This window comes from Antedon bifida, chromosome 9 (genome assembly GCF_963402885.1).
Source record: "Antedon bifida chromosome 9, ecAntBifi1.1, whole genome shotgun sequence".
Classification (NCBI taxonomy): domain Eukaryota; kingdom Metazoa; phylum Echinodermata; class Crinoidea; order Comatulida; family Antedonidae; genus Antedon; species Antedon bifida.
Window position 1 is genome coordinate 17,834,387 of NC_136234.1, and position 24,207 is coordinate 17,858,593.

General features: G+C 34.7%; 3 protein-coding genes across 4 annotated transcripts in view; 1 reads left to right on the forward strand and 2 right to left on the reverse strand.

Annotated features, from left to right (window-relative positions):
* The first annotated feature begins 1,337 nt into the window (after window positions 1–1,337).
* Window positions 1,338–18,592, forward strand: LOC144852191 (neuroendocrine convertase 2-like). Of its 2 annotated transcripts, XM_078709942.1 has the most exons (11): window positions 1,338–1,702; window positions 6,096–6,200; window positions 6,715–6,873; window positions 8,800–8,908; window positions 9,042–9,156; window positions 13,215–13,479; window positions 14,024–14,239; window positions 14,623–14,723; window positions 14,924–15,151; window positions 15,537–15,565; window positions 15,878–18,592. In XM_078709942.1, the coding sequence occupies exons 1-11, from the start codon at window positions 1,520–1,522 to the stop codon at window positions 16,438–16,440; spliced, it is 2,073 nt and encodes a 690-aa protein (XP_078566068.1). In that variant the 5' UTR covers window positions 1,338–1,519; the 3' UTR covers window positions 16,441–18,592. The 2 variants fall into 2 exon arrangements, with proteins under 2 accessions (XP_078566068.1, XP_078566067.1); XM_078709941.1 differs by having other exon boundaries at window positions 15,537–18,592.
* A 337-nt stretch (window positions 18,593–18,929) lies between these two features.
* LOC144852192 (major facilitator superfamily domain-containing protein 6-like) lies at window positions 18,930–24,119 on the reverse strand. The gene is made up of 7 exons (XM_078709943.1): window positions 24,015–24,119; window positions 22,515–23,240; window positions 21,971–22,124; window positions 21,487–21,637; window positions 20,906–21,112; window positions 19,919–20,154; window positions 18,930–19,177 (listed from the first exon to the last, which is right to left on the reverse strand). The coding sequence occupies exons 2-7, from the start codon at window positions 23,222–23,224 to the stop codon at window positions 18,998–19,000; spliced, it is 1,638 nt and encodes a 545-aa protein (XP_078566069.1). The 5' UTR covers window positions 23,225–23,240; window positions 24,015–24,119; the 3' UTR covers window positions 18,930–18,997.
* The window catches only part of LOC144852190 (tyrosine-protein kinase receptor-like), a 56,229-nt gene continuing 51,444 nt past the window's right edge, over window positions 19,423–24,207 (reverse strand). Inside the window, exon 28 of the transcript XR_013614275.1 lies at window positions 19,423–19,487. The gene's annotated coding sequence lies outside the window, so the exon portion shown is untranslated. The remainder of the gene's footprint in view (window positions 19,488–24,207) is intronic.

The window sequence follows — 24,207 nt, forward strand, 5'->3', positions numbered from 1 at the left end:
ATTTTGCTGGGTCCCGAAGGTGTCCCATTATTAGGTGTTCACTTGTGCTTGATTGTTTTTTTGTTTTGTTTTGGTTTTTTTTTGGTTTCTTGTTGAGAACCATTTTTTTGTTTTTGGAAATGAAAAAAAGGTGTTGTAATTGTATTATATAGTAATAATATTTGTAGTTATAGATAAGTTATAAATTCTCAATTTAAAAAAAGTGTTTTGCTTTATTACAAGACAAGTAGCAATAGTAACATTATAGATCAGCAATTATTTTTTGTAATGACCAATTATAATTTTTTACGGCATTTTTATTATTAAGGCGCATAAAAAACGCTGGGGCATTTATTGTTATTCGATGATGTGCTTATTCGACCATACGTCTTCACCACAGCTTAATTAAAAATAATGTACGCACGTACTACTTATCATAATTTATTCAATTTGAAACCCATTTTGCAAACAATGAGCGCATTAACTAACTACGTCATCATCAAGTCTAAACTTAGCATGTATGTAATTCACTCATGCTTCTAATAATGTATGCCTAAGTTATGACTATACGTATATTAATTCTAACATATATTTAATGAATGCCTACAATATCCTTTGTGTTCCCTTTAGTAGAGTCAATGTTCTTAAAAATGGTTACATCAGTATATTAAGTTTATCTTATAATAGTTTAGTCCCATCCCCATATCAACATTTTTAATTCCAATCTTTATCTGTTTCGTCGTAATGTAAGTGTTTCTGAGTTGTTATAATTGTCTTTGTATCTGTTAAACCAAGCTGTAAGTGGCGGATTTGTTTCTGCTGTTGTTTCTGGTTTAAAAAAATAAAATATAAAAAAAAGTGTCTTTAACATTGATAAGAGTTGTCATTATTTTTATTTAAAAGTACACATAAAAGATACATTTAAAATAAATTATTTTAATTATGTTAAAAGGAATTCCTATGACAAAATATTGTTTATACTGTATTCTATAAACAGAATTTAAAACCTTGATCATTAACCTCTGGTTTTACTTATGGCAATAATCGTAGATTAATACTCTACGAAATAATGTCTAAACCGTGTGTAGTGGAAAAGAAGTCTGCTTTTGGTTTAAAGCAAAAATGTGCGTTAGTTAATTGACAGGCGCTCGATTGATTTAGAGAGCAAATTCAGCTTTTCATCATCAGAGCAAAAACCATTTGCCGTTGCTACGCAATTTATTGATGCTACAATTTCTGAGAGAATATTCAGTACAATTAGTTATTCAACGATTCCCATTGGCTGTGCATATAGACTGCATGAAATTAACATCCCACTCGGCTTACGGCCATTTTGTACAGATCGATAATAAGAATAACAATTCAGTCTAAGAAGGGAAGGAAAAGGTGAAACGCGACGTCGACATATTAAGAATCAACGCTCTGAAATAACATTTGTTGAAAAATTATATGCAGATATAAAAAAAAAAAGAAAATAGAAAAGCAAGAAAAGAAGGGAGAAAAGTAAATAGTATCTGGAGGAAATTGTTGTGTTTGGAGGATGGTGAATTCCTTACTATGCTTCTTAAAAGGCTTGACGGCTATCTCTGTGATTCTTCTTCTAATACATGGAACAACTTGCGAAGAAATATTCACAAATAATTTTATTGTAGAAGTACATGATGACGTCACTTCCTCCCCAAAATCTATAGCGGAGGACCATGGATTTTCATATCATGGGAAGGTACGTAAAATGAGCATAATTATAGCAGTTATAGTAATAGGCCTAATTAAATTAAAAATGATGATTGAAATATGATAATGATATTTATATTGTCCTACAAATATGACAGTTCTTTTAATCTTAACAACCTTTCTTTGTTAAAGATATTTGTTATTATTGTCATTTGTAATGTCATCGTACAAAGGAAATAAAAGACATTGTCATTGTCAAAATGAATAATACCCCCTTAATCCATTTGATTGTCATATCAGCTAATTAAAAATATAATAATGATTTATTTTTATTGTCCATCATTCCACATACAATTGATACGGTCGCTCTATTTTTAATACTACAACTTTTTATTGCTATAATTTGTCCTAGGCTGTATCCTATCAACATTTATAGAAGGGATTTTAAAAAAATAATTTCTCCGACACGTCAATCAATTATGTATTATTTTTTCATTTTCTTTATATTTATGTATCATTATATTATATACGCCCGCGCATTATTTCTGCTGCGCCTCTTTCTCATTATTTGATCAAATAATGGTTTCCGTGAAGAGCGAAATAAAATTTTGATTAAATTATGTTTATCTTTCCATAATATATCACCGAATATCATATTTTACCTACATAATTTAACTATCATAGGTTATCATATCTAACCATATACAATTTCATAATAGAACTGAATATTAATCCAATTGTTTTGACATCAATTTATGTCAAAATCCTCGATCAATCAACTTATTATTTTTGGCAGACGACAGTTACTGTTGGTGACGTCAATTCTTCACTGAATGTAGTATTAGTTATTTAACATTAATAACTTCACTGAGGGATTTTGATTTGGAATTGGTTACGTAAATCATCTTTCTTGTTAGTAAGCCGAATTTATCAATCTATAGCTTTCGATATTTCATCTTCATTTTACCTGGTATTCAACGTTATTATTATTTAAATGTTGAAGGAAGTGTTTGTTCTTATTAGGCAATCAATATCTTCCCTTATTTCCGTACTAAATATAGATAATTTAATTTTACCATCTAACCGGAAGTGCTTCTTAGAACAGGTAGGAACAATTAAGCGTATGCTGTTGAGACAGGTGGTAATTCTCCCTCCGCTAGAAAAACAATTGAGTTTACCAATTCTATAGTGGTCATTTTCCGGTTATATCAGGACTTAATATCCAGACTTCTAGGCCTACTTAAAACCCACATAATGATATCAACAGATTTCAGTGTAGGCCTAGTACTCCCACTATTCTCGGTGTAACCATTTCCGCTATATAATATATATATTTCAGTGAGACCTACAAAAACACGTTGTGTATACAGCTTTTTAATATTTGATTATTCTAATAATCATAATATCAATATTGTAAAGTATAATTTTATAAATATCCTGTGTCCTGATTGGATATGCTTCGACAACGTAACAGTGACGTTTCAATTCAATTGCTTTAAGAATAATATGTTTATTTAAACCATTTAGAGTGACCAATTGGCAAATCCAGAATTTTGGGCATAAACAATGTAAAATTAAGTATATACTAAACCTATCTTTTGCATTGTAATTTTACAATACAATTAAATCCTTCACTTTGTCTCATGTTCACAAATTTTCAAAAGTGAATTGATTTTCAAATCACGATTTAGGGACGCAGCCTTGCCGCAACTGTAACATTGAATGTAAAAACTATACATGCATCATAAATAAAGCGAATAATTATGCTATAATTGTTTTTTTATAAATACTACCTGTTGTGTCCGGTATCATTTTGGTCATCTTTGCACGCATGCGTATTTCCGGATCCTCTCTTTTCCATCTACTACAAAATTAAAAGTAAATACTCTAGGTTGTTATAGAATGTAAGCTGAAGTAGTTGTCTTTATACAAATTGAATTAATTCTGAATATAATGAAAGTTCATCAACAAGGATGTATTTATACGTGAATATTTATATCAGTGGTACAGTTTCTTCACGTACATCAACCATAAAGTGTGGTTCCCACTAGGACGCAACGCAGCTACGTATCGACGCAAAGTGTATTGCGTAATCACAAGTGGGAACCGACGACGCAATAGTGCTCTGCAAACATCGTAGGTTTGATTTCACGCAGGCGCGGGGGCAAACACAATTATTAGAAGGGCATTTTCTTACGTTGCGTAGATTGCGTTACGTTGCGTCGCTAGTGGGAACCAAGCTTTAATGTATTGGAATTCTCAGTCGACATTTATAGTTCACGTTTGATTGACCCTGCCTCGCGTTTCTCTGTTATTGTTGGTACCCGTTTATTTTATTGTTCAGTGTACTGTCCTTGTTTTGATGATGAGACGAAATAAGGAAATGAAATGTATAGGCTATATGTTACGATAAATACATGTCATTATATGCATTAAGATGCTAAGGTCATATCGATTGAAATAAAATACAATGTATTTCGAATGATACAATCGAACAATTGGCCTACAAAACTATAGGGTCCATATTCATATCACAAAATAGAAAGACCTATGACTTGACCTTAACTCTTATAAATATGAACCATCATTATGCAGATCTTAAGTACAATATTATGCATTAAGATCAAATCAAATTGGTTGAAATGAAATATTATATCAGAAGAATTGGCCTACAAAACTGTAGGGTCCATATTCATATCATAAAACAGAAATACCTATAACTTGATCTAACTCTTTATGAACCAATATTATGAAGACAACGTCATCAGATGTACAATTCATTAAGATGCCACATCAATTTGGTTGAAATGAAATATAATATGAGATTATAATCAAAGAATTGGCCTACAAAAATTATAGGTCACATATATCATAAAGCAAAAAGCCTATCTTGACCCAACTCTTTTATGAACCAATAGTATGAAGACAACGTCATTAGATGTACAGTTATGCAGTAAGATAAGATCAAATTGGTTGAAATTAAATATGATGTGAGATTATTATTAAAGAATATTACTTGACAGAAAGCTTGACCCAACTCTTATGTGAACCATGGTATTATATGGTCAACGACAACGTCATCAGTTGTCATTGACGACAACGTCATCAGTTGTCATTGACGACAACGCATTGGATTTCAACGTAACATAAACGCAATACTTTTTTGTTTCATATTTTCCCTACATAATACTGTAATCGAAGCGAATTTGTTCGCCCAAATGGAAAGCGGCAACTTATACGCATGCGTATTCATGTTTCCATTTTCAAAATCCCTCTATGCTGTGCATGCGTAGTCCTATAATAAGCTGACGCTTTTGATTCGCGCGAACAGTGGAAAATAGGTTTTATAGCCCAATGATAATACGCACAATCCCACGTTGTGTGAAAGTCCATCCTCATGGCTTAGCAATGTGCGTCAGTTATTATGATAAATGAACGTGATTATGGCGGGTTAGTTATTGATTCCAAATTAGTAGTATTTCGAATATACATTTATCTCCCGGGATGTTGCAAAATGTCAACAACTGCTAGCGACTGTGAATGTTATGATAATTACCATGATAACGATATCTATTTCAAATGGATTGTACGATAACATAATATACTAAAGATATTTAAAGACGATGTGATACTTTTGAAGACACCGATGAACTAAAAGATGACATTTTCATAACAATTTTGAATTTAAAGTTTTCTTATTCTATCATCGACATAGTATAAGGAAAAATAATTTATTTTTGGACAGAGAAAAAGCCTATTTTCCACTAGGCAGATTTGTTTGCGCGAATCGAAAGCGTCAGGTTATACGCATGCGTAGAAAGGGATTTGGAAGATGGAAACATGAATACACATATGCGTACTATAAGCTGACGCTTTCGATTCGCGCGAACAAATTCTTTATCGGTTTTAGATAACATTTAAAAATTAACTGAAATTAAATATAAATCGAATTCATTATATTTATAATAAATATATCAAATAACGTTTAGTGACAGTGGAAAAAACAAATAGATGTGGAAAAACAACTTTTCCACTTGTTTACAAACAGTTTAGCAAGATAAAATTCAAGACTCAAGACATTTTATTGATCCACTTTAAAATGGAAATTTGTTTTGCTTGGCATAATTAAGACAATAAAACAACAAAGAAAAATACATCAAATTGCAAAAGGCAATCTTAAAATACTATTTATACCGTATTGACTGTATATTACTCTTATACCTTTGTATTGTTGAATGATCTCAATTTTATTTTTGCAACTTATAAATGATATTCGTTCATCCGATTGTTTTTAATAATTTTACAATATGAATAATTTATGACTAAAATTGTAAAAGTGTATATTTAATACCCATTATCTTGTAGCAGGCATATTAAAAAATAAATCTAAAAATCAAATTATTCTTCAAGAAAGGTCATTTATCAAATGTATTTATTCTTAGGTCCTGAACAAAAGAAATGTATTCCACTTCACTCATAAAGATGTCCCTGCCATTCGATCGAGACGCAGTGCTGACGTCATTAACCCACTTGAAAATCATCCACAGGTAAGTAGATGTAATACAATGATTTCAATCTATAAATCCACACATAAATGAGACAGAGGATTCACACTAAATATTTTCAATCGATTTGAAATATGTAATCTAGTAGATTAAATCTGAACTGATTGAAGTCTTCAAAAGATTAATATAAAGATTGACAGGCCTATAAAAATAAATACTTACATTTTGGAAATGTGGCTTTTCAATCGATTTGAAATATTTAATCTAGTTGATTAAATCTCAACTGAAATGTAAGTCCAAAAAGATTAAAAAGAAGGATTTATACATTACAAATGAATATCATTTTTTTGTAGTATTTCTAATGTAGATTTCAATCGATTGGAAGTATTTAATTTGGTAGATTAAATCTAAACTGAAATTTGAAGTCTGAAAGACAGTTTAAAATATCATTGTAATTTTTTGGGTTTATACTTTCGAGCAATATTCTAAACATTTATATAACATTTTTAGCAGTCTTCCTCTTATTTTATACTGGAATATTTGTGTTTCTATTTAGGTTAAACGAGTTGTTCAATTGACTGGATTCAAACGTTCTAAACGAGGATTTCTTGATTTAAATGAAAGAAATGAACAAGCTTCTTCCAGTAAACCAAATCCGTCAACAAATCCAAAACAGCCATTTAACGACCCTCTATTTAGTAAACAATGGTTTCTTGTAAGTATGATTTTACCTTGATTTTGGACATAAAAGCGTGTGTCCATCTAGTATGTTCAATATAGTTTATTCTATTTTACGGGAAAACACGGATTTTTAAAATATTTACTTCGTAGAAATACGGATTTTTTAACAAAATTGCGAACTTATTCTTTGAGTCAATAACAGAGTTTTAAATGTCTGCATGTTCCTTAAATGAATGAGGTATACTGATTTTTAATTTATTCAGAATTCGTTAAACAGCAAATATCATTAATATTCTACCGTGTTGCCGATCTTACAACCTTCTGTATTGGAGTCAATAACTGAGTTCTAAATTTCTGCATGTTCCTTAGATGAGGTTTACAGATTTTAATTTATTCTGGATTCGATCAAAGAACTTATAACACAAGAATCTCCTGTTCGTCGGAAGCGCGTAACAATTTCGAAAGGCATTGTGGGATAGAATAGAGCTATGGGTGGCGCCATTGTGAGCCATGGAATAGGGCGCCCGCATCAAATTAGAAAGTCAAAATCATAGAGGGGTTCTGCTAATACTCTAGGGGGGTAGAGTAATTGACTGAGGAGTAGGGCGCCCGCATCAAATTAGAAAGTCAAATTCATAGAGGGGATCTGCTAATACTCTAGGGGGGTCGAGTAATTGACTTCCTAGTTTGGAGGGGGCGCTGCTCCATGCTGTGAAATGGCGTCGCCCAGTTTGACCTTTTAACCCTGTACTTCCGATACTGTGTTTTGAATGCAAATTGAAGAACAGGAGATTCTTGTGTTATAAGTTCTTTGATTCGATGCACAACAAACATCATCACTATTCTACCGCGTAGCCGATTTTATCACCTTCTGTTGTATTCTAGAATGGAATCAATAACAGAGTTCTAAATTTCTGCATGTTCCTTAGATGAGGTTTACAGATTTTTAATTTATTCTGGATTTGGTGCACAACAAACATAATCTACCATGTTGTTGAACATAAATAGTTAGAATGTAGCCGATTTTATCATTCTTTATTCTAGAATGGGTTATTTTGCATTGTTACTTATTGACAATTTCCAGCGCTTGGGAATATTAGGGAAAATGTTTTGTAATTTCACTCTTCCCTGAGAATATTATTTGATAAAGGTATTAACTATTGCACGCACGGGCAGTTATTCAATTTTGATATGCATGTTTATGCCCTCTTAATACTGTTTACCTATTATTTCGTTAGCATCCCTGCAGTACAGTCTATTGATTTTTATTAAGACTAATATTTACGATGCGCTACAATTGTGCATGAACATTCTAATTACCATTGGAATGTTATGTCTTTCTTTTTCTTCGCAAAGGTATCAATCAATTTCTAGTTATAATTTCTAATTATAATACGATTAGAGTGTTTTTCATCAATTGGACATTATGATACTCATTCGCTCATGTGCTTATCATACATTTGAGAATAATCCGAGAACAATAAAGGCCTACTTTTTTTTAATTCTCAAATCTAACGAGTATTCGGTATAAATTATATTTGTGAAAAACCTAATTGTTATAAAGCTTGGTTCCGACTCGGACGCAGCGCAAGACGTAAGCGCAAATTAAAGCTAGGTTCCCACTAACACGCAGCGCAAGAACGTAAGCGCAACGTAAAGCTTTGTTCCCACTAGGACGCAACGCAAAGACGTAAAGCTGGGTTCCCACTAGGATGCAGCGCAAAGACGTAAGCGCAAAGTAAAGCTGAGTTCACACTACAACTCGATGGTTCATAATCATGGTCAAATTGTGTTGTGCTTACGTCATTGCGTTATGTCCTAGTGGGAACAAAGCTTAATAAGGCGTGCGTGAGGTTATTATTAGCTCTTACATTACAGAGATGATACAGTTTTTCTATGCAATCTCTATAACCAAATTTACATCGTGTGTATGTTAAATGATTTTTTTTGTTATTTGTAGTTAAATGATGGTCAGGCTGACGGTAAACCTGGTCTGGATTTAAACGTTATTGAAGCATGGGATCTGGGATATTTTGGAGAAGGAATAACAATCGCTATCATGGACGACGGTATGCGCAAATTTTAATTACAACTTTTTTCAACTGACTGTTTTAAATTGTCTGTTCCTGACCCAGGCATTCTTCTTCCCACTAATATTGATTTAGATACATTTCTAAATGAATAAATGTTCATCTTTTCTAGGTATCGACTACCTCCATCCGGATATAGCCCCGAATTACAACGCAGAGGCCAGCTTTGATTTCAGTAGTAATGATCGCTTTCCATATCCACGTTATACCGATGACTGGTTTAATAGGTAAGGCTACTTAATTATATTTTCCATACTTTTTCAGGTTTTTTTTTTACTTAAAAAATCTTAAAATATTCACTGGACGTAACGCAACGACGTGGCACAACGCAAGAGAGTTGCCCAATCAGAAGCGACATTTCGAATGATCCATCTCGTCGTGATTGGTCAACTTACTTTTGGCGCGCTTACGTCCGGTCCTTGTGTTGCGTCTAATTGAGAATCAAACTTAAACCCCGGATAAATATTGGTAAAGATACGGACAGACTTCATACACATTTTGTCGTTTTCATGGGAAGTCCGTATTACGATCGAACACCATTAGTTCACGCATGCGTACAAAGTATTGTGTTATGTTATGTTTTACTTGTAGTGCTATTAAATAAAATAGAAATGTTTATATAGACGAACATGGCGACGAAGATGTCAAACTTCTCACTTCATGTTTGACTAAATTGGCTAAAGGAAGTTGACATTCAAAGCAGAAATGTTACGACCCTGACATTTTTAATATTTTAGTTTTGTTCTTCTAAAACATTCACTCAGTACTGTCCGTTAACACGTCTTTTAAAATGTCAACTAAAACATAAATGATGTAGGCTGTAATATATTCAGAACGTTTATGCAAGTAGGTTGAATTACGTTTGGAATTTTGATTCGATTTATTCAATTTCGGCATGAAAAATAAACAATATAAAAAAATAAATACCGTACAGAACAATAAAAAGCAAACAGATTGCCAAGGATGGTCAAACACTTTTGACGGGTTCTTTGAAATGGTCTACTAAACCTTTTTAAATAGCCATGTACGCCTACTGTACATGCGAGGTGGATGGAATGGTATATCTATATACATTAAGCTTGGTTCCCACTACTGTAGGATACAACGCGATGGGAGTAGACGTGACGCAAGCGAGTTGACCAATAACAAGCGGCAGTTCAAACAACCCATCGTTGTGATTAGTCAAATCACGTGCGTTGCGCTGACGTCCACTGCTTCCTAGTGGGAACCAGGCATTAGTTTCATATATTGATCCGTCTAAAACCACTCAAGTATGACTTTCATGTTGTTTTTTAAACTCGGGAATAGTCCTACAAAATTCTTAGGCGAGTGGGATTTTTGTATAAAATAGGCCTATTTTAGTAGATTATCTTCTAAAAAAAAAGAAAGTTCCAATTGGAATGAAACGGAGCATTATGTCTACTTCCATGGAAGCCATTTTAATTAGGCCTAATTTGATGGGTTCAAGAATTCTTTCAATGATTTTTACAGTTTTCTTTTTTTTTTAACACTTCTTTTTTTCTTTTTTTCTTCCTATTCGTTTCTTCTTTTCCTATATTTTTCGTTAGTTTAATGGTTTCAAGAAATCTTTAAATGATTTTTACAGTTTCTTCTTTTTTAACACTTCTTTTTTTCATTTTGTTTCCTATTCGTTTCTTCTTTTTCTCAATTTTTCATAATGTGTGTAAAACCACGACTATTTTGTATCTGAAAATCTTCAAATGTCGATACTATACAGTTAACATGCATTATTTTCGTTTGTATTATTGCTAATTGAAGCTGGCCATTGTACCGGTAACAGATAGTAAAATGCGGCTTAAATGTCACGCAACATTTCCATCCATAATACGTGCATCTCTTGTCAGATTTAAATTAGAAAATTGTTGAGAAAGCTATAAATTATAGAAATGACTTCCTACGCAAACTTTAATGAAATTTGTCTTTGATCCTGATCATCTGTACGTAGATTTACGGTTTCAGAATTAGCTTAAGCCATAGCAGACAAGAAAGGAATACTGTTACATACCCTACGTGAAAGTATGATAGAGAATGATATTAAATTGTGTGAAATCTTGTATTTAATTATACCATCATTTTCGTGCGGTTTTAGAATTAGTGTAAGCCATAGCAGACAAAAGGAATACTGTTATACCCAACGTGGAAGTATGATAGAGAATGATTTTTTTTTATTAAATTGTGTGAAATCTTATTTATACCATCATTTTCATGCGGTTTTAGAATTAGCTTAAGCCATAACAGACGAAAGGAATACTTTTTCATATACACTATAATACGTAGAAGTATGATCAAATTATATGTATTTTGTTTTCACAATTAAATTGTGTGAAATCTTGTATTTATACCATCATTTTCGTGCGGTTTTAGAATTAGCTTAAGCCATAACAGATGAAAGGAATACGGTTATACCCTACGTGGAAATATGATGAATTATATATAGTTTGTTTTCACAATTAAATTGTGTGAAATCTTGTAGCCTATGTATACCATATTTTCGTGCGGTTATAGAATTAGCTTAAGCCATAACAGACGAAAGGAATACTTTTTCATATACACTATACGTGGAAGTATGATAGAATGATGTATAATTTCTCACATCTGGTATTTATATTATTATTTTCGTGCATTCATTTTGGCCTACTGTTCATTATTACAAAATAATGTGTGGGTGTGAGTGTTAGTTTGGAAGGAATCAAGTGAGCATAGCCGAGGGATCTTTGAATACTACTTGAATACACATGTTATATAAAATACTATGTTTGGTTAATGTCCACTTATGAGAAATTTTCTAAAATGTTCAATTTGCGTGTATCTGAAACTACATCTCATTGTTTTATGTCCGATACTATACATTGCTTAATCCTATGCTTTAATGTATGTCAACAAAATGTAATGCAATTTTGTAATAACTACCCACGCGAAATCAATGATTACTGATGTAGTATAACCGTACAGTCGTGTGGCAAGATATTAAAGCCAGGCTGACGAACAAGACACCTATCGTAGGTAATACAGGTGATTTTATGCGACTTTATTCGCGCATTGATAATTCTTTTCCTATTAAAGCCTAAAACTTGACACATAGCTCTGGCGTATGCTTAAACATTACAGTCGCAAATTAAACATACTGTACATAATAAAAGCATCAAATTAAGCTAAAGCATCGCTGTACCCAATGTTGAGAATAATATAATATATAAACTTAAGTGGAAACATTATAATAATGTAACGTAAAAGAAAATTACCCGTTTAGTTTGGAACATTATTGGCATTTTTGGTTCTTGGTTTTCTTTTTATTCATCGGCTTTTCGTCGGTTTTTGTTTGGTTACAGTTCTCGGCTTTCGTCGGTTTTTAGTTTCGCCTTTCGCCATGGTCTTTTGTATATGGTTTAGTTCTCGGACTTGAGTAGTTTCTTGACTGCAGATTCTTGAGGCATATCTATTTATACAAATTTATGATAAAAATAGTTTTTAAAAACAATGGTGGCCATTTTGAAAAAGATTATCACTGCTAATGAGTCCCTTGTTTAATTCTAACGTCGATGCTAATGACCCGTCTGTATAGCACCACAGGTTATTCTGACGCAATCAGTCTAAAATGACGCTATGAAGTAAAGGTTAATTATGTAATTTTAACCTTTACTATTATCTTAATGTGTCTTTAATTTTCAGAAAAAATCGTAACAATCAATCAATATATTTAATCAATAAATTACATGTTTGTCCTGTCTCGTTTAAAAAAAAAACGTCATGGCAAAGTTCAAAGTTTACGAAATAAATTAATAAGAATAAAACAGAATTCTGAATAAAATATATGCTTCATGCATTTATTTAGGCCTATGTGTATTTATGTTTGATCTTATAACCATATGAGTTACATGTTTGCCGTATCACATTAGGCCTATCATTATCTTAGTTCATCATCTTAAAAATCGAAGTTTACGAAATTTACAAATAAGAATAAAGACAGTGTTGTAGATATTGTACGAAAGCCTATTTCCGGAAGCATATTAGTTTTAAGTATATGTTTTTCGAGCGTAATCCGTTGTAACGGACTACTAATTCGTTTGAACAGATTATTAATCCGTTCAAATGAATTACTAATTCGTTATAGAACGGATTACGCTCGAAAAGCATAATATACTTAAGATGGCACTATAGGCTTTCGTAGTTACATGTTTGGCGTATCATAAATTATTAGGCCTATCATTCGTAATTGTATGAGAGGGTAGTTTATATATATATTTTTAATTTCTATTATAAATAGCCATGGTACTCGTTGTGCTGGAGAGGTTTCAGCGGTTGCAGGGAACGGTATATGTGGAGTCGGTGTTGCGTATAAATCTAAGGTAGCCGGTATACGAATGTTGGATCAACCGTACATGACAGACTACATCGAGGCATCGTCCATGAGTCACAAGCCACAGCTGATCGACATTTACAGCGCTAGTTGGGGTCCACAGGACGACGGCCGAACGGTCGACGGGCCTAGAGATATGACACTTGATGCTATTGCTGACGGCGTGAACAAGGTAATATTACGTCATTTGATTTGAATCTTTAGGCTTTTGGTTCCCACTAGGACGCAACACAAGGACGTAAGCCGCAACGAAAGCGAATTGACCTATCGCAATCGAAAGTTTGGATAATCCTTAATCCATCATTTGTGATTGGTGAAATCACTTACGTTGCGCTTACATCCTTGACAAATCACAAGCGATAGATTATTCGAACTGTTGCGTGTGATTGGTCAATTCGTTTGTGATGCGGCTTACGTTCTTGCGTTAAATGCGAAAATTATTCTGAATAATGAATCTGTAAAATATTATCTGGTTTAAGAAGAGACTATATGTCTCTTACAACAATCATGACAAAGGTAATTCATTAGGATGTGATTGAAAGACAACTTAATTATTCTTTTTTTGATTGCAAATCCTCGTGATTCATTGAACCGCCATTGCACTTAGATGAATTCCAAGTAACTGACCACGGTCAAGTAATTAGGTTAAAATTGATCTTTTACAATAATGAAATTAAAGAAATAACAACGTCCATTATTTTAATTATTATGAATAGGGTCGTGATGGAAAGGGTAGTATTTTTGTCTGGGCGTCTGGAGACGGTGGACCAGATGACGACTGTAATTGTGACGGCTACGCTTCCAGTATGTGGACCATATCAATAAATTCAGCAATAAACGACGGTCGGACTGCCCTCTACGATGAATCCTGTTCATCAACTTTAGCCTCTACATTTAGTAATGGACGTAACAGACATCCAGAAGCTGGTGTGGTACGTAGAGATTAATATTATTCTGTTTGAATAAATCATTTATGCAACAATCAATTGAATAGAACAGAATATAAGTTATAAATACGGCTGCAATTGATTAAACATTGAGAACACACCATTCAATAACATAGAAAAATTAGCGCCCTCATCGGATTATTAAGATTTTATACCCAACTCGATTGTAATGTCTGTTGACCACTTTCCTCTAAGTCATTTGTGCAGGGTTTTTATATCACGGGTACTATTGGCCAATGTTAAAAGACACTTAACTGCTCAAACAATCAACTTTAGGTTATTAAAATACTTATTCAGCATGCTAAACATATTTAAAATACTTATATAATTATTATAATATTTCTTAATTTATGGTTGATTTTTTTTAGGCAACAACGGATCTATACGGAAACTGCACATTGTCTCACTCTGGAACATCAGCCGCGGCACCCGAAGCCGCTGGTGTGTTTGCTTTGGCATTGTCTGCGAAGTAAGTAACCCTTAGTTTAAGAAGGTTAATACATCTGCTAAAAATGATAGACGTGTTATATTTTTAAAAGCATCATGATTTTAAATCTAATAGAGATTAAATCGTTTTATATTTACAAGTTTTCAAAGGATTTAATTTAACAAAAGGGGCTTGTCGCCGATGCTATCACAACAGTAATTTTGTATGGCATATTCTTACAGTCGAAACCTTACATGGCGAGATTTGCAGCACATTACGGTGTTGACATCTGACCGCAAACAGCTCTACGACGAGGTCTACCAATGGCAGTGCAACGGTGTTGGATTGCAATTCAACCACCTCTTTGGTTTTGGCGTCCTTGATGCAGGTAAAATGGTGAAAATGGCGGCAAAATGGGAGACTGTCGGCGAAAGATTCCATTGCACCGGGGCATCATACACAGGCAAAAGGTTAGTCAAATTCATTTGTTTATCGAATGGTTTTATAAGTGGTTAGTATTGGCAACGAAACTTAGTAGAGTCTTCATGACTATCAAACTATTAAATTTGGTGTAGAACAGTTAAAGTGAACTTCTGCCAGCTACAAATAAGTTAGAAACAAGACCTAGTCTAGACTAGCAAATTTCAACGAAATTGTTGTGCCAACAAGAGTTTGGTAAAGTTTTCTTTATAGTTATATAAAAATATAAATATATGTGACTGACTGGAAAAGACTGATTCTGAGACGTACTCTGGGTCAGAGATCTTACCATCTTAACATAAATAGGAAAACTTTGAAATACAGGTATAAAAGATGATTATTTTACATAAAAAATCTTTTTTTTTTCTTCAACAGTCCAATTCCAAATGGACTTGAAGGCCCTCCATTAGAACTTCGACTAACTACCGATGGTTGCAAAGATCAAGATAACGCCATCAACTATCTTGAACACGTCCAGGCAATAATAACCTTAAACTCAACCCGTAGAGGCGACGTGGTTATCAATCTGATCTCACCAATGGGAACCAATAGCATGTTGCTCAGCACCAGACCTCGGGATGACGATAACATCGTAGGTTTCCAGAGCTGGCCATTTATGACGACTCACACCTGGGGTGAAGACCCGAAAGGCGAGTGGACCCTACAGGTGTCAATGAATGGCAACCCCGTCGAGCATGGCACACTCTTAGCTTGGACATTAGTTCTACATGGCACCAAAACGGCACCATACATCGACGAAGCAAAGTCAAAATCACCCTGCAAAGACATCAAAAAGGATTCAGAAACAGACGAAGAAAAAGCTACCGAGGACAAAACATTGACAAAGGAAGAAGAAGAACTGGATGATGCCATCGACAACGACATCATTTCAGAATCTGCCAAGATTAACCCAAATACGAATAAGAACACCGAGATTGGCCCAGATATGTTCCAACAGCCTCCGTACCCAAATATCAACCCAAATGTACAACAGCAGCTTCCCCCAAAGATTAACCCAGACATGTACAAGAACCCATTTTATTACAACGAACAGGAGGATATCAACTCATACCAACAACCTCTAGAAGGAGACTTCTCATATATGAGTAGATTTTCTGACAAATTTGACCCGGAAGAAGAACCATCGTATGACAGTTTGGAACTTACTGGAAATGAACTATGGGAAGACGATGACGAGTTGAAAGAGATAATTCGTGACATATTGAACGAAAAGGAACGTTACAGATCACGTGGTTCACGTCCCTATTATAGGATATGATGGCCTTGAAATATTTTATTTAATTTTATTTATATATTAAAAAAATAAATTATCAATTTTGATTAGTTTTCCCCGATTTGACAACATTTGTGTTAGTACATTTACGTGGTATCTTTGTATACCGCGGTCTTTTATAGTAACATCCACTCACAAGGCATCTTAAACAATTAAAAGTTAGGCTTAGCCTATTTTATGTAGATTGATCAGTATGGGTTAGAATACAGGAGCCAGTAGACTACCGCTGCTTATACGACAAACTAATTTAGATAAATATAACGTCCAAAATACTTTTGCCTTGTATATTGTTTATATAGTTTTATCAGTTGCTACAATTATTATATTATAAGATATATTTTTGTCAGAAGAAATATTAGGAATAAATGATCTACGAAGAAATAGATGAGAACATACGGTACTGAAGGCCCAGATAACAATAAATTATTATAAAAACGTTCGAATGGGGTCCAACTAAACACCACACGTCATACATATATCTTATAATTGTTCTACATACATGCCTTTTTGGCAAAATTGAATTTATTCGCAAAGTATGGCGTAATGAAAAGGTCGAATATATATATTTATATGGGTCTCTATACATTTGTATATATAATTATATATAAAGTTATTACTACTAATAGAAAAATAGGAAATATATAATAACATAACAGTGTCTTACCAATTACATGTTTGAATTGTAGCTGCTGTTATAGCGATCTCCTTTCAATTCTGCAAAATCCTCATATATACCGGCAGCATTTTTGCAATTCAGAGGCCGCGGTAGAAACGGCAGGGCAGGTGCGGCGGCCGCCGTCTCAAAATGTTGATAAGGATCGGTAGAGTATTTCCAAACATCTAGGTGGTTACTTTTTCCAAAAAGTTTATAAATCCTTAGCCTCAGTCATATGGTGGTTATTGAACAATCCTAACGCCGTACCAATCAATGGATGCTTTCGCAATTTTTTTCATTAGAAAATTAGCGCATACACATGTAAAAGTGTTTCCATCCAAAGCACATACAGTACAGTAATGTAGATCAAACAACAGAATGTGTGACGTCACACAATAAGCACGAGCACAATACCTTGCACCTGAGAGGGATAGTATGCCTAATAGTCATATGTTTGCTGCCAAGTTAAATAAAATAGAGAGGTAGAGAAACAATTTTAAACATTCAATCTTTATTACACGCACTGGAAATGCCGAGAAAGAAAGTTATATTTTTTGTAGAGTAATTTAAGTATAATTATGTTTATGTTATAGTTATACCCTCTGAACCTTTCGTTAATGTAATTTAGTTAATAAAGCGTTTTCCTAATTTACTTTTAAAAATATATATCTTGAAAAAAGATTCTTTTTCGGGAAACAACAAGGTGTCCCCTTAATAGGGACGTACCCTAGATAGGTGTCTAAAAAAAGGAGAGTTTCTACAGTAGTTTTATAAGTACCTCATACCACAACCGTGATCATAATTATTCCTTTTTTTTAATATTTTGAAATTCACTATGAAATGATACGAAATAGTGGCATCAATGCATGCATATACAGTACTGATAAAACTCCATTGACTCGCGGGTAAATCGCGTGTATTAATCACGTGGCACGTGATCATTCAACCACGTGTAAAATGAGTACATCAACAATACTGGTTTTAAATTATTTCTATCGTGCTAATAGAGTACCCATGTGCGCATGCGTAAACAATTGCGACGTGCCTTGCTTGCTCGATTCCTGGACAAAATCTGAGACAAGACAAAACTGAGTATTGCGCCAAAAGAATGTTCGTGTGCAAAACCTGATACAGTATAATGGACGCGCGCGTTCACTTTGGTGTATATTCATCATGATGTCATTTGTGATACATGTTAGATAATTATTATATGAAGTTCAAAAGGAATTTATCCACTTGGTAAATAGTTTTGCATTTAAAATTTTACAATATGTCGTGTATGAGCTTATGAGATTGTTGGTAAGTTTTGTCGACTCGACCTAACACTAACTCTACCTTATAGGTTCGATATCATGTCACGCATCAATAATCATGACTATAGTAATGTCAACAACATGGCGACTGTCAACAATTAACATACAAAAGGGGAGTAATCTCGGTCACAAAACGGCGACTGTTATTGTCGCGCATGTGTAGTTGATCCGATAAATAAAACCTGTATACTACTATGATGCCATAGTGTTTGTTTTAAGTACTGTAATTTAAAATAATTATGTGCAATGTTATATTAATTATTAAAATTTATTGGCAGAATGAAAAGTGTTGACATTTATTTGGAACTGGAAAAGTAGTTGTGTGAACGGGAGCTGTGCTAGTCTGGGTTCCAGACTGAGTTTTGTCTTAATATTAGTAAAAAGATAAATATTTTGGCACATATGGCGTTTCATACGTATACTTCAGATTGTATTTTCAGACAAAAATCGAAATAAAATCAATGAATACAGACTTGGTATGGGGCAAGTCTAGAGCTGTGCATCCGTACAATAAATATACACGCACCCTACAAATCGGTAGAGGTATTCTTTATCTCAATTGAGATGGCGCGCTTTATGAACTGCCTTTTTTCGTAATGGAATTATACGATTTTGGCTCTGTAAGTAATGGAGTCTGAACTTGAGTTGTTGGCGTGTCATTGGGTAGAGTACTTTCCCGCATTTTATCCTTTTCATGTTCTTCATCTGTTAATAAGTTCATTGACTCTTTTTCTGGCTGAATGTCGGTGAAATTCTGTAATCGAAAAACAATTGACTTTATCATTTTTAATTCAGTAAAGGGCCATCTTGTTCTCTTAAGCTTGGTTCCCACTAGGACGCAACGCAAAGACGTAACGTGATCAAAGTGATTTGACCAATCTCAAGCGGTGGATATTCGAACAGTCGCGTGCGATTGGTCAACTCGCTTGGGTTGCGTCTACATCCTTGCGTTACGTCCTTGTGGGAACTAGGACGCAACGCAAAGTGATTTGACCAATCACAAGCGATAGATTATTCAAATAGGCGCGTGTCATTGGTCAACTCGCTTGCGTTGCGTCTACGCCCTTGCGTTGCGTCGTAGTGGGAACCAAGCGTCAGATGGTTTCAAATATACGCAACGCAAGGACGTAAGCGCGACACAAGTAATCACAACAAGCGATGGGTTATTCAAACTGTCGTTTGTCATTGGCTAACTCACTTGCGTTGCGCTTACGTCGTCCTTGCGTTACGCCATGTGAATAGCTATAGCAAGCGTTTCTTTCGGGACGGAGACGAAAAAGACGGTATTGCCTATATCTTAGCAGTGTCCTATCAAGGAAATCGTATTGTTGGTGCTATCCATACGACATTACCAGTGTATTGAAATGTATTTGTTAGTACTTTAAAGCTTGGTTCCCACTAGGACGCAACGATGGATCATTCGAAGGGTCGATTGTGATGGGTCGCGTTGCGTCTACGTCCTTGCGCTGTGTCCTAGTGGGACCAACCTACTTACCCATCGTGCTAGACGAAACAGTACAAGAAAACAGCACAATGAAACGCAATAAACAATACACGTGGTAGTTGAATTGTACTTTTCTATTAAGAATCCAGTAAACACAGTGCCGATTCCTGGGCCTAGGTTGTGGAATAAGGAACATAAAAAGGCTATACATGTCGCAGTGAACTGTGGCGGGAATGAGTGAACTGTGTAAGATACCAAGGTGGTCCATACAGAAAAATACGATGCTCCTAAATATGAAAAAAAAAATCAATTATACATCCATATAATACAATACAGTCAGCTAGGAACTCTCCAATTACAGAATGTTACGTTTGGGATTTGGGGAATGGAGTAGAAAGAGTCGTGCACGTTATACCTGACAAAAGGTCAGGATCGAACCCTGGACTTTTGGATTGGAAGACTAGCATGTTAACCACCAAGCTACCGTTCCAATGATGTAATGAAGCAACACCAAGCAGTGTTATTATAAGCATAACATAGGCGTATGTTTTAATGTTATGATGCATTACCTTATATAAAAAAATAATCACGTCTAACTTTGTTAGGCCAATTTACACAGACAAGCGGTAACGGTAAGCGGAAACCCGCGTGCTTGGTCCTGAGCGAGTTTCCGTTCGTCCGCTCTTCATTTTTGTGTAAAAATGGTCATAAAAAATAACATTTATTCTATATATGTGTTTCCCGCTTACCGTTTACCTTTACCGCTTACCGTTTAACTTGACCACTTACCGTTTAACTTTACCGCTTACCGTTTAACTTTACCGCTAACCGTTTACCTTTACCGCTTACCGTTTACCTTTCCCGCTTACCGTTTACCTTTACCGCTTACCGTTTAACTTTACCGCTTACCGTTTACCTTTACCGCCTACCGTTACCACCGCTCGTCTGTGTAAATTGGCCTTTACACGTAACTATCATCAATACTATTATACATTGAACCCACATATGATTTATATTAAATATATATTCATTACTAACCCATAATACACTCGATCGGAAGGACCAAGATAGGATTTGTCAGTATTCCCAATATGAAATATCGAACAGCGTACAACAGCAACCCAAGTGTCAGTAGATTGATATGGCCTAGTCGTTCTAGGGCAGCCGACTGGAAAAACAAGCCCCAGATCATCTCCGAGCTTGCTCGTACAGCAGTTGCCGTTCCCATCAACAGCTCAGTGGCCCCTGAGTGAAGACAACAAGTTTTTTTTTTTAATCTTAAAAACAAATAAGATAGGTCTACGTTTTTGAATTATTAGTGCAGCATTTACCAAAAACGCTTTTTTTTTTCTTTCTGTAATCACAACAATATAACATCTACAAACATGTTCTGTAATCACATTTTGTAAATATCACAACAATATAACATCTGCAAAAACATTTTCACATTCAAAACAACAACATTAAGAATCCTAGCAAACTCCCACGAGTTTACAACCTGTATTCATTAATGTCTTGATACTTTATTTGACCTTGCGTTGTTCAGTGCCCAACCCCCAAATCTATTTCAAACCCTCCTTCACTGTAGGCTGCAATTCATTCAATTTATTTATGCTTACCTATGTTTTCAAGATGCCAGTAAAAGTACGAACCGAAGCTATTAACAATGCCAACAAACACAGCAAGAGCATAAACAGATACATTTTCCGGTTTGATAAGTATCATTACGAAATTCTTCACGTCATATTCCTTATCATTTTGACGTATATTCTGTAAAATAAAGAGATAATTATAAAACTGTAAATCAAACGCTAAAAAAATGAGAAAAATACTTGCATAGACCGATAGAGGGCGTGCTATCTAATAATTGAAGATACAGATAACTCGAGATCCAAATCAGCTTGACGTGACGTCACTAATGTATCGATATACGCAGACATAATACAAACAATACTCGTTTGAAAATGTTAATATTGAAAGACGATTTGCAAGCATTTCGCCAAGTTTGAAATTGAATAAACTTGAGAAAGGACACGTATCAAAGCAATATTACCGTCTTACAGCTCTGTGTGAAAGGGGCTTAATTGGTTTAGCAACACTTACGTCATATTTAAGCGTGCATGCGATAGGTAATGCAGCTACATAGAAGCACGCCATTAGTATGAACGCACATCTGTAGTCGGTAAGAGTAAAGTCAATGCCACAAATTGTGAAGACTTTCCGGAAGTATTGCAAAACGCCACCGCTTACCAGAGATCTAGGGTGAAAAATTATGTTATTTAAATATGTTTATATTTAAAAACGCCTATAAAGACAGTAAGACGTACAGTAATTCACCTTATTCTTTGTAGTTATTACATTATTCATTCTACAAATTCATAAAAGTTAAAGTCTCATTCAATTTCAATAAACTATAAAAATTACCCATAACCTATACTTTTGATTTTAGTCAAGCACACAATAGGAGGCTTTCGATTTATTTGCGACGACCTAAGTACGTCATGTTGATTCATTATGCGCATGCGTAGATATTTGAACGCGTTTCTTCGCTCCACACCTCAACACAGTGATGGCTTCTGGGAGCCGAGTTGACCATGACATGGCATTGGTCGTCGCAAATAGAAAACTTTCTAATATAAAATCTTACCCAACGATCCATCCCAGAGAACCAAAAGATCGGAATTTGCTGTAACATTTTGGGTTACCCTTTAATTCTCTTACGATAGCCACGTCTAGAGATGACAAGTTCGCCGCAAAAAACAGTTCGTAGAGAGTAATGGCGACCATAAATTCCCAAAACACGACCATTACACCACGTTCATCATACAGCCATGTTTTATCTTCATAGACTTTTTTTCCCACCATTATTTTTTCTAGCTCATTTAAATACGCTCTACTGTACGCTGATTGGTTGAAAGTTGTTGAATAATTATATGGAACGCCGAGATTTGTCGCTAAATTTGATATAGCAATGTCACAGGGTTCTCTTTCGGCAGGTGGTATAAAAATTACAGAAATGCCAAACAACATCGTTCCAATTATAGAAATTATAAAAACAAATCGCCAAATCTTAAAACGATCCGATATAAAGCCCCACATAGGTGTACAAAAGAATCCCAATATGGGTCTGATTGTCAAAATTAGGCCTACTCTGACGGCATCCAGTCCTAGCTGCCTGAGATACAGAGCAAGGAAGCGAGATGTACAAGCTATTGCACCGTAAAGAAACACGGGAAGGATTCGTAAAGCTATGTTTTCTTCTTTTAGGACTCTCCATGTCCTCTGACGTAATGTTTCAGGCACGCCCTCTTGTGGTAACTCATCTTTAGCACCTGCGCTGGAACTTTCTGCCGTCATGACGTCACAGTTTACTCTGTAATATTATTTTAAAGGTTTCGTTATCAATATAATACAATAGATCCCTTATTAAGGGACACCTATCTACTATGGGATACTTTCTCCTTAAAGCTTGGTTCCCACTAAAACTTGGTTCCCACTAGCGACGCAGCGTAACGCAACCTACGCAACGTAAGAAAATTCCCTTCCAATAATTGTGTTTGCACCCGCCTGAGTGAAATCAAACCCACGATGTTTGCAGTACTGTTCCCACTTGTGATTACGCAATACATCACTTTGCGTCAATACGTCGCTGCGTTGCGTTCTAGTGGGAACCACGCTTTCAGACGCAACGCAAGGACGTAGGTGCAACGCAAGCGGATGATTCATTAGTTCAACATAATTTTTATTTATTTATTTATTTATTTATTTATTTTTTTTTATTTATTCATTTTCCAACCAACAGTGAGCTCATGGTTCACCACTTACAGGAGGGAACAATTCCACCTTCTACCAGGGTTATCACTGAACAGTTATCCTAACTACTAGGCCTACTGAATTCTCAATAGTTACAGTATAACCCTCATTTGGGGATTCAGGGACATCACAGTTGGAAATGAACAAGAAGCAATATTATGTTACAACGAATCGTTCAAATTCGTTCAATTATTTATGTTTGTCTTTTACGCGTGACATTTTCAAAAGCCTACCTATTTTAAATGGATGCTTTAGGCCGAATTGTTTCTATATATAACTAGAATCGAACCTCCGCTTATGCTTTATAAAGGCGAGTAAATCGCGGTGTGCTTACCTGTTTTAGGCCTATAAATCGTCTGTTCATGACATTCAGTTCAATTCTATTAACAGTACCGTTCACGTTTTAGTGTACCATTATGTATGCTACCTACAATATTGACACACTCCAACTGTTTTATTATTATTTAAAACGATGCATATTAAACACTAAATCGGATATTCATTGAAATTGGTTTTTTTAAAGAGAT